Raw genomic sequence first — 17206 nt, 5'->3', positions numbered from 1 at the left:
TGCCTTTTCTCCCCGCTCCCCGTGGTGACTGTGCAAAGAGACACAGTGAGGGGAAACTGACTAAATTTCACAGAACACTTGAACAGTTCTCACAGCACATCAGCATCTTGCGGGACACTGGCTGAAAACCACTGTTCTACTCGTATCCCTTCTACATCCATGTGAGATAGGGAAGTGCAATTGTCCCCATATTACAGATGGGGAAAAAGAGACTGATTTGTCAAAAGTCACCAAGGAAGTCTATGATGGAACTGAGACTTGGGAGAGTACTCTAACCACTGGACCAGTTCTTCCTTTGCTGTGCATACTCCTGTGCTGTAGTATGCTCTCCCAACAACGTTCAGTCAGAGTTACTGAATTAGAATGAACAATGACTAAAAAATTACCCTAAACCCAAATAGTAAAACAAAAATCAGAGAGTAGTTAGTTGCACAGATTTACTCAAGATGTTCCTCTCAACTTCTGAGTTGACAGAAAAAATATTTTAAAAGATTTCAGTCAATGAAAATTAGGACTAACATGGACAAATTTCAAAAACAACCAAATCATAAGATACTGCATTAATAATTTTTGAAGAAAAACAAACAAAAATTGAAGAGAAAATTGAAAGGCCATGAAAATTAGTGTGAAATTTCATGCCAATTGGCCATCTACTTTTAGAAGGTAAAAAGGATTTTTGCCCCATTTTATGATCTTTTAAAATAAGCAATCCTAACAATGTAGTTACCAGGCACCTCCCTAATTTCAGAGATGTATAGTTCCTTTAGCAAATGTCTGGAGATATCTTCCCTACGCACTCATAGACAGCTAAAGAGGCTAAAATGCACTTTAACAATCAAGTCTGAGGGCACTATGTCCTCAATTCATCTCTTCCAGTTGTTTAAATTCCATGAAGTCATGGCTACAAGCAAAATCCTATCTGTCAAACTAAGTAGGAACCTGCCATCTATAAAATCTATAAACCCAAGGAAATTCCATGAAGTCCTGTGAGCTAATGGCATAAAGAGTGCTTCATGATTATACTCTCCATGATTAAATCCAACTCATACAGGCTTTTCTGCCCAGTCATTGAAAGACATCCTTTATACAAAACTCTCAAGGGTAGATTCTGTTAACTGAAATTTAACTCATACATGATCAAATTGTCTTTTAACTTCACAATGTATTTGTCAGTCTAAATCTAAATACGGAGAGTCCAAAAATATACAACGCTCTAATCCTAACCATGAATTAGTACCCCCAAAACTGACTTTATGTTCAGCAACATCTTAAAAAGCTGACTTTATAAGAGCAATTTCCATTCATAGTAATTTAGAACACAGTAATAAAAACATATTTTTCTACACTTGCTACAGATGACCAGAAATTCTAGACAGCTCGTAGAAGATATGAATGTGATATAGCAATAAAATAAACAAAAATAATTACAATTGATATTTCAGACAACATAAAACCTGAGATCTTATAAAGATGAGGCAAAAAGAAAGGTGAATTGAACAATTTTTCCATGTTGTTTAGTACAGCAATTATCATTAAATTTAATTTCATGATATATACTTCAAAACTCATTAACCAGCTATGAAGTGCTAGTATGTGTCATATCTGAACTATGATTTAGCATGTAAGAAAAACTATAAATGTGTGATTGTGACCCTAGGACCCTTAATGCAATCTGGTAGATGGCCCATCATGCTGTAAATCATAGCAGGCCAGACACCCTTGTTGTTTCCAACATACTGTTGTCAGAATATATAGCTAGAAGTTGTCGTGTAAGCTATCACACATAAATTAATGGAACAGTGGTTCCAAAAATCATGAGGTACATACAGATTAGGTACAAAGAGTTATGTGAGTGTGCTGGAAATACATTTTTAAAATTGGTTTCGGAAGCAGGGCATACATCAAGCCTGACCAAGTCCAGACAAAGGAATGTAGCTTTACCTGTTTGGTCAATCTGATTACAGGCAACTAACAAGATAAGTACATTTAAATATGAGGTAAACAAAATTAACAAGTGGCAGAGGATAATGCTTAGTAAGCATGCTGGATGACAGAGTCGCTATCCCAGGACAACATCTTAGCTCTTGAAGCAGAGACAATGGGTTTTGGATAATGTAAATGGAACAACAAGGCATTTAAGTTATCAATCACCTAAAGTTCAAAAAGACCAGAATTATTAGAATCTGTGACAGGTACATCCTCCCACCTTGTAGGCTAACACCTCCGAGAAATGACTACAGGTGAGGAATTGCCTAAGGCCAAGATTGTAATATGCCAAATTTTAGACATTAGACGGCACACTTTATTTGTTTTGCTTGTAAACATACCTGTTCTTTAATGTCTTTATTGAATTTATTCTTGTTTAAGATAAAACCCTCTCACTGATGTGCATTATTGTGAACTGTGACTCTTCTGCTAACCTAGCAGGCTAGAGTGTACACTGTCTCTTTAGAGCAGAGATTCCCAACCCATGAGTCAGGACCTAAACAAGGGTCTCCAGGTAGGGAAGTCCAAGTCACAAGTGGCTTCTAAGGAACCATTTGTGGCACCCATCACTGCTCACTCCTCCTGCTCCCAGTCCCTGCCATGCCACGCTGAAATAAAACTCAATTTAATTGGTTTAATGGCCAGCAGGGGGGATCTGTTCATTAAACCAATTAAATTGAGCCCCATTTCAGTGCAGCAGGGCAGAGAACTGCCTGCACTGCAGGTGGGGAAAGGTATTAGGAGGACTGGGGGGAGCAACACAGAGGAGGTGGCAGCCCCCCAGCAAAGAAGCAGCAGCAGCAGTGCACAGAGCTCGTGTGAGGTAGGTGGTGGGGGTGGTTTGAAGCTGAGAGGGCTTTAAGTCTGGAGGAGGACTGGGTGCACATCCCCACCCCTCCCAGTTTTGATTTGCCTTGCGTCAAAGTCTTACTGAATTGTCAGAATGGCTCCCTGTCTCAAAATCATTAGAAATTGCTGCTTTAGAGATTGCACAAACTTAATTTCTGTGATTGTCACCCAGAGGAAAAGATGTCTCTGGGAGAGTCAGGTTTGCTGACTGCTACCTGCAAAGCCAGGTTTACACTCGCAGATCCTTGAGGAGAGTGCTGATAGAGCAGACAAACCAATGTGGCAGAGAAAGAACATGATTCTAGATGTTCTAAACCCAAAAACCCAAAGCTCGCTGTGATACATTTGTAGGATGCTATAAGTTATCACTTTCTAATCTCAATTACGTAGTACCAAAAAAGAGAGACAAATTTCACTCACGAAAACAAACTGTACATACAATCTACTTTTTAGCTGGACTCAAATATAGCATGTATCCACACAAATTAAGAATTCATTTCAAAGCAAAACACATTTAAAAGATTTTGTCCCTTTTCTGAGACTATATTTTACTTCGTTAAACACATAAGTGTCACACCCAAATATTGGCCTATACTTCTGACAGGATGATCAACTAAAACATCACTGTTCACTGCTATAGATTATACATTACAGAAACTTTTAAAATAAAAAGCAGTCAAGTAGCACTTTACAGACTAGCAAAATAATTTACTAGGTGAGCTTTCGTGGGGCAGACCCACTTCTTCAGACCAGTTGGTCTCAGAAGGGAGTCTGTCCCACAAAAGCTCACCTAATAAATTATTTTTCTATTTTTTAAAATGCTGCTTGACTGTTTTTTATTTTGATAGCATGTAGGCTCGCATGGCTCCCTCTAAGAAACTTTTAAATGCAAGTGTCAGTTTACCTGTAAGAAGATGGTGAGTTTTCACCAAGTTTAGAGGTTTATAAATGTTCACTTATTTTGATTAAATGCATTTGCAATGTTCAAGTGTAGCAAATTGTAACTGTTCATACTTCTTTAAATATAATCTTTAGGGGAAAATCAGACAGGAAAATGAGTGAACTAAGAGTTTAAGTATACACCAACCTGTTGGTTTAAGATATGCAAACAAGTGGCAAGCAGAAAAAGAGGCAATCATCATGCAAAAAGCCTAACATTATTGTTGCATTAAGGCTATAAAACCAAGCAGCCAGAAAACCAGGAAATTTCAAGTTAATGATCTCCCAACACAACCATTCTTCTATTACATATATATTCAGTGTTTTCTATTCTTCTTAAATTATTAAATGTAAAGATGAAAAATTATATTGTGCTTATTTTTACACACATGGGGAGGGGGAGAGAGAGATAAAACAAAGACTGTGTTCAATGTGGCCAAGTTAAGACCGGTGCAACAACTTGCTAGAACTGCTTGATCTGACTTCTTGATCTCACACTTACTGCTGCCACACAGATATCTTTGCTGTTAGATGTGTATACAGAACAGAGTGACTGGTGTAATTAAAAAACACACTTCAAATCGATGCAAAATTATATTTTTTTTAAAGGACCATACTTTGCTTTACTTAGGCAGTTTCTTCTCTTTACAAATGACATCACACACTTTTGTGGATTGCTCAGGAATTGTTTAGTTTTAAACTCAAATACAAAAGAATTTATAACTGGCTAAGTCTCTGACTTCCATAATGAGATCCAGCTTTTACATTAGATCAGTTATTTCAGTGTGAAATTAATGGAACTGTCTAATCACTAAATCTTTATGGCTTTGATAATGAATAGAGAACTCTTAGCAAAAACAAAAGGTGTAATTTAACAACATTCAATTACCAACCAAGTTAAACACTTTAATTGGCTAGTTAAAGCTGTCTATTGAAATACTTCTGATGTGAATATGAAAACATGAGGCACCAAGTCTTTTAAATCTATTTAAAATGTGTGTGTGGGGGGAAGACAATTGTTTTTTTTTTTTTTTAAAAAAACTTAATAATCATGAAAATGTCTAAAGTCTTCCAGGAAGAAGTCAATTACAACTAACACCTGCTTTCGATGGAAGCTCTAAAAATTGAACATTTGATGAAATAATCGAGATACCAAAAAAGATTGGATCAGAGGGTTTCTGCAGCAGTAATTCATTACCTTACAACTGCTGCCAGATAGATGCAGATTTCTCCAGAAGGTTTATAGCAGCAGCTTATTCAGCAGATACATTGTTTGAGGTTTTTCAAAAACTATGCATTTATGTTTCAAAATACCTATCAGAGTGCAAAAGCATAAACCATTTGTGACTACCTGTCTTCAACTAATAGCAGCAGAATTTATTCAAACAAAGAGAAAATGTGGTAAACATTAAAATTTTGCAATTATATTTTACACATAAGTGCCATGTGCACAAACTACACTCATGAATAGTTTCATGATACAAATCATTCATTAAAAGGCAGATAGTCTTGTTTTGGAAACATGACTTTAAAAATACATATCTTAAACAATAAAAAGTAGGATACAAGGGTCTACAAATACCTGAAACATGTAAATCACTGACAGGGCAGATGAATGGTTAAGGAAAATAAAACAGACAAAAAGAAAAGATAGGCCGAATACCTATGGAAAACGGAGGTGGGAGAGTAACAATAAATTGTAATGGGCTGTGGTAAATGACAGGGAAGAAGAACATAGATACCAGCATCTGAGGAATCCATTAGCTTTGCAAAGTCAGTATCTCACACAGCCTGAGGACTCACAATTATTACCATGTACTTTTGGCCAGAAACCTGAAATTAAAACTAGCTTATTAATATCTTGGCCTCCTGTATTCAGCCTGCAAAAAACCAGACAGCACTTATCAAAAACGCCCTCATTCCATTAACAGGTTTTGATCCTTCTGTGAAAGAAGGAACGGTGACTCTTCTTTTTCATGATTGTACTCAGATATTGGACTAGTAAAAATGGCTCTGCAGGGAGAAAATATTTCAAGTTTTACCATACACAGTATGTAAACTGTGTTTATAAATCAGGGTGAGAAAGATGTCAGCTCATGGAATGGAAGATAAAATAGTCACAAAATTAATTTTAATTAAAAGTTAAGACTTAGAGTAAGATAAAAGTTGGTAAATTACATCAGACATGAAAAAACATGCTTTTTGTTTTAAACTGTCATTTTTTACATATTTTTGACCAATAAGATCAGTGTTACTCTATACTGAAATCCAAACTATTATCACGTATTACAGTCTTTGTAACAGATGAAATAACTGAACAGCACCATCTAGTGTTAAAATTCATTATCCGTAAATCCAATGCATCATTTCCCATCTGTGAATGACTACTCAAATTGACACAATCTAAAAGGAAAATACTTCATAAGCATAATACCCAAAATGTAAAGCTAACAGGTGAGCCATAGCTCTCTGTACACATCACCAACCCATAATGCATTTAAAATGTAGTCAAACATATCATCTCAAACTTGTTGACTTCTCTACCTTTGAAAATGCATCTGTCTTAAGGAAATGTATCTGTGTGTTACAAAGAAAAGATTCTATATTGCTTTCATCTAGAGGTGATTTTGCAGTTTCATCAACGATTTAGATATTGGCATAGAAAGTACGCTTATTACGTTTGCAGATGACAGCAAGCTGGGACGGGTTGCAACTGCTTTGGAGGATAGGGTCATAATTCAAAATGATCTGGATAAATTGGAGAAATGGTCTGAGGTAAACAGGATGAAGTTTAATAAGGACAAATGCAAAGTGATCCACTTGGGAAGGAACAATCAGTTTCACACATACAGAATGGGGAGAGACTGTCTAGGAATGACTACAGCAGAAAGGGATCTAGGGGTTATAGTGGACCACAAGCTAAATATGAGTCAATAGTGTGATGCTGTTGCAAAAAAAACAAACATATTTCTGGGATGTATAACAGGTGTGTTGTGAACAAGACACGAGAAGTCATTCTTCCACTCTACTCTGCACTGGTTAGGCCTCAGCTGGAGTATTGTGTCCAGGTCCGGGCACCGCAGTTCAAGAAAGATGTGGAGAAATTAGAGGGCCCAGAAAACAGCAACAAGAATTATTTAAAGGTCTAGAGAATGTGACGTATGAAGAAAGGCTGAAAGAATTGGGCTTGTTTACTTTGGAAAAGAGAAGACTGGCGGGCGGGGGGGGGGGGGACATGATAGCCGTTTTCAGGTATCAAAAAGGGTGTCATAAGGAGGAGGGAGAAAACTTGTTCTTTTTGGCCTCTGAGGATAGAACAAGAGGCAATGGACTTAAACTGCAGGAAGGGAGGTTTAGGTTGGACATTAGGAAAAAGTTCCTAACTGCTAGGGTGATCAAACGTTGGAATAAATTGCCAAGGGAGGCTGTGGAATCTCCATTGCTGGAGATATTTAAGAACAGGTTAGACCGATGTCTATCAGGGATGGTTTAGACAGTACTAGGTCCTGCCATTTGGGCAGGGGGCTGGACTAGATGGCTTCTCGAGGTCCCTTCCAGTTCTAGTATTCTATTCTAAGCATCTGAGTTGCTGAAAAATCAACTGTGTGATTGGTTTAAATGTAACTGTACTAATTGGTATTCTCACAATTAAAAACATTATTTCAACCAATAGGGGAACACTTTAACCTCCTTGGACATTCAGTAATGGATTTAATAGTAGCCATTCTTCTACAAAAGAGTTTTACCACAAAATTACACAGGGAGACATCTGAATTGGAATTTGCAAGTTAGACAGTGTAAATTAGGCCTTAACAGAATTCTCAACTATCTTATCCTATTACAAGGGCAATTTTTCCACCTTTAATATTCACAGGAATGGCACACATCCTACTTAAATTTATTTGCTTCATCAATTGGTCCTACTAGTGACAAATAATGTTTTTATTTTTCTCCATCCTTCCCTGAACCTCCCTGCTACATAAACCCAGGATTCTAATTGTCTGCTCCAATAATCTGAGGAAGTGGGTCCTACCTACAAAAGCTCAAGACCTAATAAATGTATTAGTCTTTAAGGTGCTACATGACTGCTTGTCATACTTGAAACCAAGTATAAGATTCCCTCTTCCTCTGGACTCTATTATATGTAATCTTTTTTTGTATAACAACCAGGTAACTATATTAAATCGATAACTATATTTAGACTAAGCCTGAATGGAATATATGAAAATGATCAAAGGACTATTACTATAAATGTAACATTTCTACATCTCACAGGTCATGTCTACACTTAAGAAAAACTTCGAAATGGCCATGCTAATGGCCAATTCCAAGAATACTAATGAGGCACTGAAATGAATATTCAGCACCTCATTAGCATACTGCCAGCCATGGCAATTCAAAAGTGCCACATTTCGCTCACACGTGGCTCTTCTACATGGGGGTCCTGTTCGAAAGGACCCTGAAAACACTGAAATCCCCTTATTCCTATTAGCTGATAAGGGGATTTCGATGTTTACAGGGGCCTTCCAAAAAGGACCCCCATGTAGACTAGCCACACGTGAGCAACATGCAGAACTTTCGAAGTGCCACGGCTGGCAGCATGCTAATGAGGCACTCAATATTCATTTCAGCACCTCATTAGTATTCTTCGATTTGGCCATTAGCATGGCCTCTTCAAAGTTTCTCTTAACTGTAGACGTAGCCACAATGTTAGAAATGCAAAACACGTTTAGGAATAGTAAACTATTATAAACTGAAGATTTTAGGGCATTCTTCAAACATAAATAGGACAAGAGAAAATTTGTTTCTTTAATTCACTGCTGTTCTACCTAAACTTTAATAATGAATAGGGCAAAAAGCGAAAATGGAGAGATTGTAAATGAGAAAACCAGGTACCGAATTCTTTAGGAGTGTTTAAAAATGAACATGTGGACAAAAGACAGATATTTCATTACAGAATACCAATCTATGGTCATGCAATTTTGGCCAAAACATACACAAATGCAGATTAAAATAATCTTCAAACAGGAAAATATACCATAAAGCATTCACAAAATATATAAAAAGATGCACAATGTTTTTTAGAAGACCCTGTAAGATCAAGATATAAAGAAAGGAAACTTTATGAGATTTAACATCAGTGAGTTGTCTATGTGAAAAAAAAACTATAGAAATAGTAGTTCTAATTTTCATATATTAAACATAGCAATAAGCCATACTAACCTTAATCAGTAAGCAGTCATCTGCACGTGAAGACTGAGGGTACGTTTACACTTACTGGGAGACTGACCCATTCAAGATCGATCTCCCGGAGTTCAATTTTGCACGTCTAGTAAAGATGCACGAAATTGATCGCTCTGGGGTCCACAGTCAATTTCCTGTACTTCTGATCTAGTGAGGTGTAAGGGAGGTCGACGGGAGAAACGCTTCTGTCAACCTCCATCAATGAGGACAGACCTTACAGTTGACTGCAGATACATCAATTCTAGCTGTGCAATTGTCATAGCTAGAATTGTGTATCTGCAGCCTACTGTAAGGTCTAATGCAGATCAAGCTTAAGTGAAACAATAATAGGCCAAGATCTAAGAGACGGCAGTTATGTTCTTCACTGCTTTTCCACATCTATATTCACTCAGTGTAAGCAGTGGTCCTAGTATTCACAATCATAGTGCTATGCAGAGGCTACTTAAGAGCGTTGTAAGCTATTTAAAATGCCATAGAAATTTACAGAGATCAAAGATTACGAAGAATCCCATTATTATGCACTTCTCAAGGAAATATATACCCTCTTAATAGAATCTGATAAATTATTTGAGACTGTTTCATCTAAAGCATTCCACTATCACAATGAAAGGGTGTCACAGAAACATGTTATCCAACAGTGATATTTGAAAAACAATAAGCAACATATGTATCAGGATTGGGTTCTGAGTAATAATGTTGTTTTCCAAAAAGTAAGAACACGTTTTGGATTTTTGACAAAATGTTTACATTAATCTTCAACATGAATACCAATTTTTCAAAATGAAACATGAAGCAGACGAGCATGTCTTCCATTTTTATTTGGTGATCCTTCTCCTTGCTAGAAGGACTTGACAGTATTTCAGAGAAGAATACTGAATAACTTTCTTTCTTCAAAAGGAATCTGTGCAATTTTTCACTATAACTTAGTTACACTGGAGTGACTGAACCTTAGCTGGAGGTATCTAGTTATCAAAATGGATAAAGTCCAAATGACACATTTTTCTTACCTTGGTTTGTTGTATGGTAACATTTTAGTATCAACTGCAAACATTTTGGAAACAAAGACAATGACTGGTGCTGTGTCATCACTGCTGCATTTCATGAACACTAAACAAATGTGAAAGGAAATTGTGATGTAATTTTCCAAAACTGTGGATACAAGATGTCTATTTTTTTCATGCTTTATACATACCATTATGTTTTACTGCTATTTTGTACAGAATACGTAAAGGGTAAATTAGCAGCAGCTGGGAACATTGACTTAGCATTAATATTTGATAAGTTTGCTTATGCCTTCAACTCTGTTTCACAACATGAAATCAGGAGAGCATATTTGTGAAAATGAAAACTCTCTGTAATGGATGACAAATTACAAAAATTTCAACAACATAAAAATCTTAGATTAGATTGAAAAGAAAAGAACCATTTAACACTGGAACACTGAACCATCTAGCCAACTGTATAAAGTTCTTTTCTCTTTTTTTCAAAAGCACATCAACAGTTCAACGAGTAGCAGTAAATGACCTGGATGTCAGTGTGTGCATGAATGTTCACTGATTTTAAAAGGGGATTCAGCAAACATGGAGCTCCTTGAAGGTTCCTGGACATAAAAACCCAACAGGTGGGCTGGGTCTACACAGACAGCTTCTATCGACAGAACAGCCCTTTCGGCAATAAAACTCACCAAGCGTCTGCACAGCTAAAGTGCTCTGTTGAGAGTTTGTTGACAAAACTCAGCTGTTCAGTTGACAGTGTTATCCCTGTTCCTCCTCAGGAATAGCCCCTCTGTCAACAGTGTTTTGTTGACAAAGCGCCCATGTAGACAGTTCTATCAACAGAGAGGTCTTTCAGTTCCCCAGGCAGCCCTTTTTGCAGAGCTTCTGGTCAGCTGTTCTATCAAAAGAGGGCAGAGGAGTGTGGGTGGTCTCTATCAACAGAACGGATTGCTTTTTTGATCTGCTTCTATGCATAGATGCATTCCGTCAACAGAGGTACTGCCAAGGTTTCTCAGTCGACAGTGACTTCTGCCGACAGAGGCTGCCTGGGTAGATTTAGCTGAGGTGTTTTTTGTTATTTTCCTCTTCTCAAATTGTATACTTAAGAGTATTGTAAAATGAGCTCCATGATACACAACTACCTTTACATCTAATTTTGTACTTCACTGAGTACATTTTGAGTATTTACATTTTTTTCCTTAACTGGCAAAAACCAATGTCAAATGATAAGAAATTTCTCTTGCAACTCTTTTTATAAATATAGAAAACTTATTCTTCTCTTGACTCAACACAATCTGAAAATATCCTGCAAATTATTTCACCAAACAATCTACAGAAATCTTATTATGAGGCAATAAGACTAAAATATCAAGGAACATAATTGTATTATATTTTCATAACTGAGAACAATCAAAAGACACCATGAAGAGATTTCCTCTGATTAACTTTTATGGAGATCAACATATTTGATTGTTTAGCTTCATTAAGCAACAGGTTAAAAACCTGACACTCGTCGAGAAAACAAATCCAAAGGACTGTCAATTGGACAATAATGAGCTCAATTCACATAGATTTTTTGAAGATCTCTTAAACAATATTACTGCTGTAGGAATCAAGTTATGTAAATATTTAGGTAATATTCAGATATATACTTTAACAGCTATTGGCACTTTAAATGTGTATCTTTCCTCTATTGTTAAGTTCTACTGGAATATTTCTAAAACAGAACAGAGGAGCTTTTTTATAACATTGTATTTCAATTACGTTCTGTAATAAATATGGGCCCAATGGAAACAGAACTTTTCATACAAACCAAAAATGTGTGGTTTCCTATTTGATCACATCCTTTCTTACAGAAATCTGAAAAATATTATTACAGTTTCTTCAGAGTATCCAGGATGTAGGGAAAAATAAGATCTTAAAAACATACTGAACAATAAAACAAGACACCTAATATTCTAGCACATAATCAAAGATAAAAATCTGGTGAAATACAGCATAATGCTCTAAATGACAGCAGCAAAAGCAGAGGCTTTCCTGATAACCATGACTGAAAGACAGACATGGTGAGTGAATCAAAAAGGTAGTGGTGGGGGGGAAACCCTGATGGTATTTCACATTGCTGAGAAACATTTACTTACCCTTTTTGAGTTCCTGAGTTTCTGGAGGCAGAGAATCAAAAGTTCTAGCTCCAACACACATCAACTTTTCTACCCTCTCAACAGTAATATCAAGAGGGCTAGGGAGTTTATCACATACCATAGCTAAAGTATATTGTTAAGAATGTTCAGAAATCATACATATGATTCTTTATTAACAAAAATTAAATATATGCATCAGATACTGTATTTATCAAACTTGTTACCACTTGTATGCATCAACTGCCAATGTAGTTATCCTTCAAAGAAAACTTTTTAAACTACATACCTATGATCAAATAGCTACCAAACAGAAGCTCATTGTAAGTAAGCATGTTAACCAGTAAGCTTCACCCCAAACTAATGAGTCTTACCAGTTATGGTTAACCAGAAGGGGCTGGAGTTAATTGAACAGGATTTTACATCTGTAATTGTAAGCTCATCTGACCTCAAATACTTTAGAAAAATCACATTAACATATGCCTTATAGGAACACTAAGATGGTAGAAAACAGATATTAATTACTCAAATGTAAATGAATATTAAAACAGAGAAAATAAAAACAACAAAGTAGTCCTGTGGCACCTTACAGACTAACACATTTTTGGAGCATCAGCTTTTGTGGGCAAAGATTTCATCAGATGCATAAAACCCATAAAGTATTCGTTCACATGTTTCATGTCATGCATCTGACAAAGTGGGTCTTTTCCCACAAAAGCTTATGCTCCAAAAATCTGTTAGTCTATAAGGTGCCACTGGACTTTTTTTCACAATGTTTTTCACAATACAGACTAAACACAGCTACCCCTCTGATACTTGTCACCATGCAAGAGAAAATAAGTTCACCACTATACTTATGTGGATAATATAAACTCCTTTAAGCATAAATCTCAATCACCATGTAAATAAGGGAAACAGACTGAAAACATTAAGACTTTTTTAAATTTATTAGGACTGTATCAGCAAACAGACTAGAAAGAAACAAAACCACTTCTAATTACCACAAAATAAATCTGATACTGAGCATAACCCTGATGAGAAGTTGAATCAACAACAGAAGATGTGCAGGGAAAGATGAAAACCCATGTATTTAGAAAGCCCATGCTCGTATGCCTCACTACCTACCCCCAACAGAGCACAGTAACAATTAATGAAAATTTTACATGGATATAGTCATGGGACAAAGGGACTTGACAAAAATGCAGCTTATTAGGAAAAAAATAACAGGACAAGAAAGAATTAAGAGGGTATTGAATTGATACAGTAAACTAAATTATTAAACTAATGGGAATTTATTGCTACGGTCAGACATCTCCCCTTTGCAACAGGATAAATTGCAGAAACAAGTTCTAGGAAGACTGGAGCAGCTTTTGACATCAGCAAGTCCTCCCAGGATCAGAAAACAAAAATGTTTAACTTGCAAACTTGGCTAAACATTATCCCTTACTAAAAAAAATGGGAGCTTTTAAAATATAAACTACAGCTTGATTAACTTATTAGCTTCTCTTCAAATAAATTATTAACAACTGTTTGAATGTAAAAGAGGCATATAATAAATTCTCTATTTTCTACTGTGCAGTTATTCTGGTACACATCATATTCCATGTTGTGATATATGCAGGAAAACTATCTGCCCCAGTTAAAGAGTGAAAAACAGTACATCTTTTCTCCATGAATAGTGACAGAGAGATAGCCATGTTAGTCTGTATTCTATCAAAACAAAAAAGCAGTCGTGTAGCACTTTAAAGACCAAGAAAATAATTTATTAGGTAATGAGCTTTTGTGGGACAGACCCACTTCTTCAGATCACAGCCATACCAAAGAAAACCTATGAAGAACAGCTATCTTGGAAGGAGGGGATGGGAGAATTAGTTAAAAAGAAAAAGATGTTGAAGACTAGATACATACTTGATACTTTAAAAACATTTTACATAAATTATACAAAAACACATAAGTAATCACCATTAGAACTCTCTGAACTGCTGATAAACCACCAAACAGCTTTTTCCTTAAGGATACAGAGGACTGCCTGGGATATGGGTAACCACTGACTGCAAATGGCATTGAGATGAACTTTAGGATCTGAATGACGTGACTCACGTGCACCAATTTTCAGTCCCAGAGAGGTGACAATTTTATCTATTTTCTCTTTGTCTCTATGAGAGAAAAAAAAACAGCAGCCAAATGATATGGAACTAGCATCTACAGTATTTGATTGTGATAATCAGAACATTTAAAGCACCTTCATCTCTACACACAGCATGTGAAAAGGATTCAAAGAGAACCTTGGGACTTCTCCTACCTTTTCATAACAGCTTCATATAGACTCCATATGTTGTCCAACACCAATTGCACAAACAGAGGTTTCTTTCCTTTTAACTAGAAGAACACACACAATGTTTAGGGGTATGAATACACATTACATAACCAATAGCTTAGCACTGATCAGTTTCAAAATAAATAGGTCTGCATGATTAAAAAACCAACCTCCACAAGTACTGTTTAAAACTATTCATATGAAACGAAATCTGTTATTAACCTAGCTGTATATAAAGTATGGTAATTCAACATCCCTAATCAAATTTAGATGGAGTAAATTACTGGGCAATATACCAACAAAAATGTCAAAAGACATGTTTAATCTTTAATAAGAGAGACTGATCAAGCCTGTCCAGAGTCTGGTTACCAGCTACACTCTAAGTATTAATTCTCTCTTTTCTTCAGACAGAACAAAAGCTGTATACTAAATGAAGCGGGTGAAAAACTTCTCTGCTCTCCCAAGTTTAACAGTGGAAATGCTTCACACAAGAGAACTGAATATTCTTGGCCTCAGTTGTCCAAGAGGCTAAAAACTCATATTCACTCCATGAAGCAAAGGAGATGTATAAGGCAAGAATCTCAAGTCTGGGAGGGTACGTTTATGATGCTCTCCTGGAGCAAAATCATTCTAAAGTTGGAAGAACCTACAGATAGCACAAAACCATCAAAGTGGCTTTTCTATAACTTTTCTCTTGCACTAACTCTCATCTTTTGTCATAGAGGTATTGGCTAGCATCTTTTTTACCTTGATGTCTGTATGCTAGTATGCCTTGTACATTGGGCATGGAAATGAGGCACGCAGGTGGCATTATGCTGGTTTTAATATACCTGAGGATTCCCGTGTGCAAGAGGAATCTCTCCAACAGTCAGATTTACCTCCTATCTCCTGAGGCAAAAAACTGCCCCCCATGAATGAGAGGCTATCAACTCAATCTGTGCAATATCAGTTAAAAGCTATATTGAGATCAGAATTTTCCAGCCATACTTTGAGGAACAGAATTAAGAGAGATCAAGGTACAGATTGAATAACGTATTACCAACAAAGTTCAAAGGGCCAAAAAGGAGCTTCAAAATAACATGTAACCCAACAATATTACCTGGTCACCCTTCATTATCTTCTTTGCCTTTGTATTTAGATAATAATCTCCCCACAGGGTCTTCAAAAGCACTGCATGTTTGATTCCAATCTTTTGGCTATACAGTTTTGCAAAATGCTCAATGCTAAAAAGAAAGGAAAATCTGTCTTCATACAAATATGTAAGCACAACATTACACTTACCAATGTAAGAACTTGTGCGATATCAAAGACGACCTGCATTCTTATTTACCTCCATAGTTTCTACTTTTTTTTCTTTAGTACAGGATACTTAATTTTAAAAATAATACTAACAGCAATATAAATTTTTATTAGTTTGTACATTTTCTAAACTGAAGGCCAATTTGAAGTGTGAACCTATATTTTACCTAAAGTGACTGATATTCATATAAGGTCATTGCAACACAACAGTACACAACATAAAACTTATTAGGTAAGTAATTTCAAGTTAATTCTGTGTGGAGGATCATGTTACATTTTTTAACAAGATTCTTGTCCAGAAATGCAAAGTTAAAACCTAAAGTGGGACTAGGATTATGATTTACCACTGATTATATATACACACAAAACAAGAATGCCTACCACAGGTCCCCATGACTTTTTGATTGTTTATAAACTACAAATATAACAAATCTACTAGCTGTTGTAACTACTCCAAAAATTTCTGTGAACTCCCACAAACATCAATACCAAGGGAAAAATAAAGAATTAAATAAAGCCCTTAACACCTTCCTCATGATTCCTCACTCCAACAGCAAGGGAGAACAAATGGGTTTTACAGTGGACACTGAAAACAACAAATGCAGGCTATTTCATACCAAGAGAAGGGAGTGAGTTCTAAAGCTACCTTGCTGAGAACACTACCAGCAATACCCTCTCTTTTATACTGTGAGGTTTTCAACTTGACTTCCTCTGCTCATCACGACTGCAGTACTATCAAAAGGAAATAGAGTCACACTTTCAGATGGGTAGGTCTAAAGATGTTAGACATAAATGGCTTAACTCCCACCCCAAAATCAAACAATAGCTACTGCAGATCATAAATCATCTGAATAACATACTCACAGGAATATCTGCGTAAACCTTGTTAAGCTGTGTCAGCCATAAAATGAAAACATCTGTCTTTAAGTACAGATTTCATTATCATACATTCTTCAATATTGCTGTTGGCACTTTTTATAGAATATGCTTCCCAATTTTTAGAATACATGCTATTATTATTGCGCTGTTTGACCATTCAAAAAGTACATGCATGGAAAAAGACAAAAGCAAAGCATTTAACATTTTATGAAATAAAGCTTTTTTACCTGACACTTATGGCAAGTTTTTCCTGGTATTTATATAACTTATTTATCCAGTATATTCACACAAGAAGCATATATCTATTTTGAGTCTAATAAATCTTGCTAATTGTCTTCTAAATTAATTCACTTTACACAAAAAAAAATCTTTCCAATCAAAAATTCTCTTTAAACATTAAGGCTGTGTCTACATTACCACCTTCCTTCGAAGGAAGGATGGTAATGAGGCTGTTCGGAGTTTACTAACGAATTTTGAGTAAGGGGACTTCAAAGATGCCCCAGCACTTTGAAGTACCAGTGGGTGAGCCGCGGCTAGACGCATGCCGGTACTTCGAAGTT

General features: G+C 36.2%; 1 protein-coding gene across 3 annotated transcripts in view; it reads right to left on the bottom strand.

The window, feature by feature from the left end:
- Window positions 1–17206, bottom strand: part of EFL1 (elongation factor like GTPase 1) — a 160894-nt gene that overhangs the window by 124900 nt on the left and 18788 nt on the right. For all 3 annotated transcript variants that reach the window (XM_075006629.1, XM_075006628.1, XM_075006627.1), the window contains 5 exons: window positions 15568–15691; window positions 14454–14530; window positions 14171–14307; window positions 12155–12277; window positions 10026–10125 (listed from right to left, as the gene is read on the bottom strand). In XM_075006629.1, coding sequence (XP_074862730.1) covers window positions 10026–10125; window positions 12155–12277; window positions 14171–14307; window positions 14454–14530; window positions 15568–15691 — 561 coding nt within the window. The remainder of the gene's footprint in view (window positions 1–10025; window positions 10126–12154; window positions 12278–14170; window positions 14308–14453; window positions 14531–15567; window positions 15692–17206) is intronic.

This window comes from Carettochelys insculpta, chromosome 12, assembly GCF_033958435.1.
Source record: "Carettochelys insculpta isolate YL-2023 chromosome 12, ASM3395843v1, whole genome shotgun sequence".
NCBI classification, from domain to species: domain Eukaryota; kingdom Metazoa; phylum Chordata; order Testudines; family Carettochelyidae; genus Carettochelys; species Carettochelys insculpta.
This window is presented reverse-complemented; position numbering and strand designations above follow the sequence as displayed.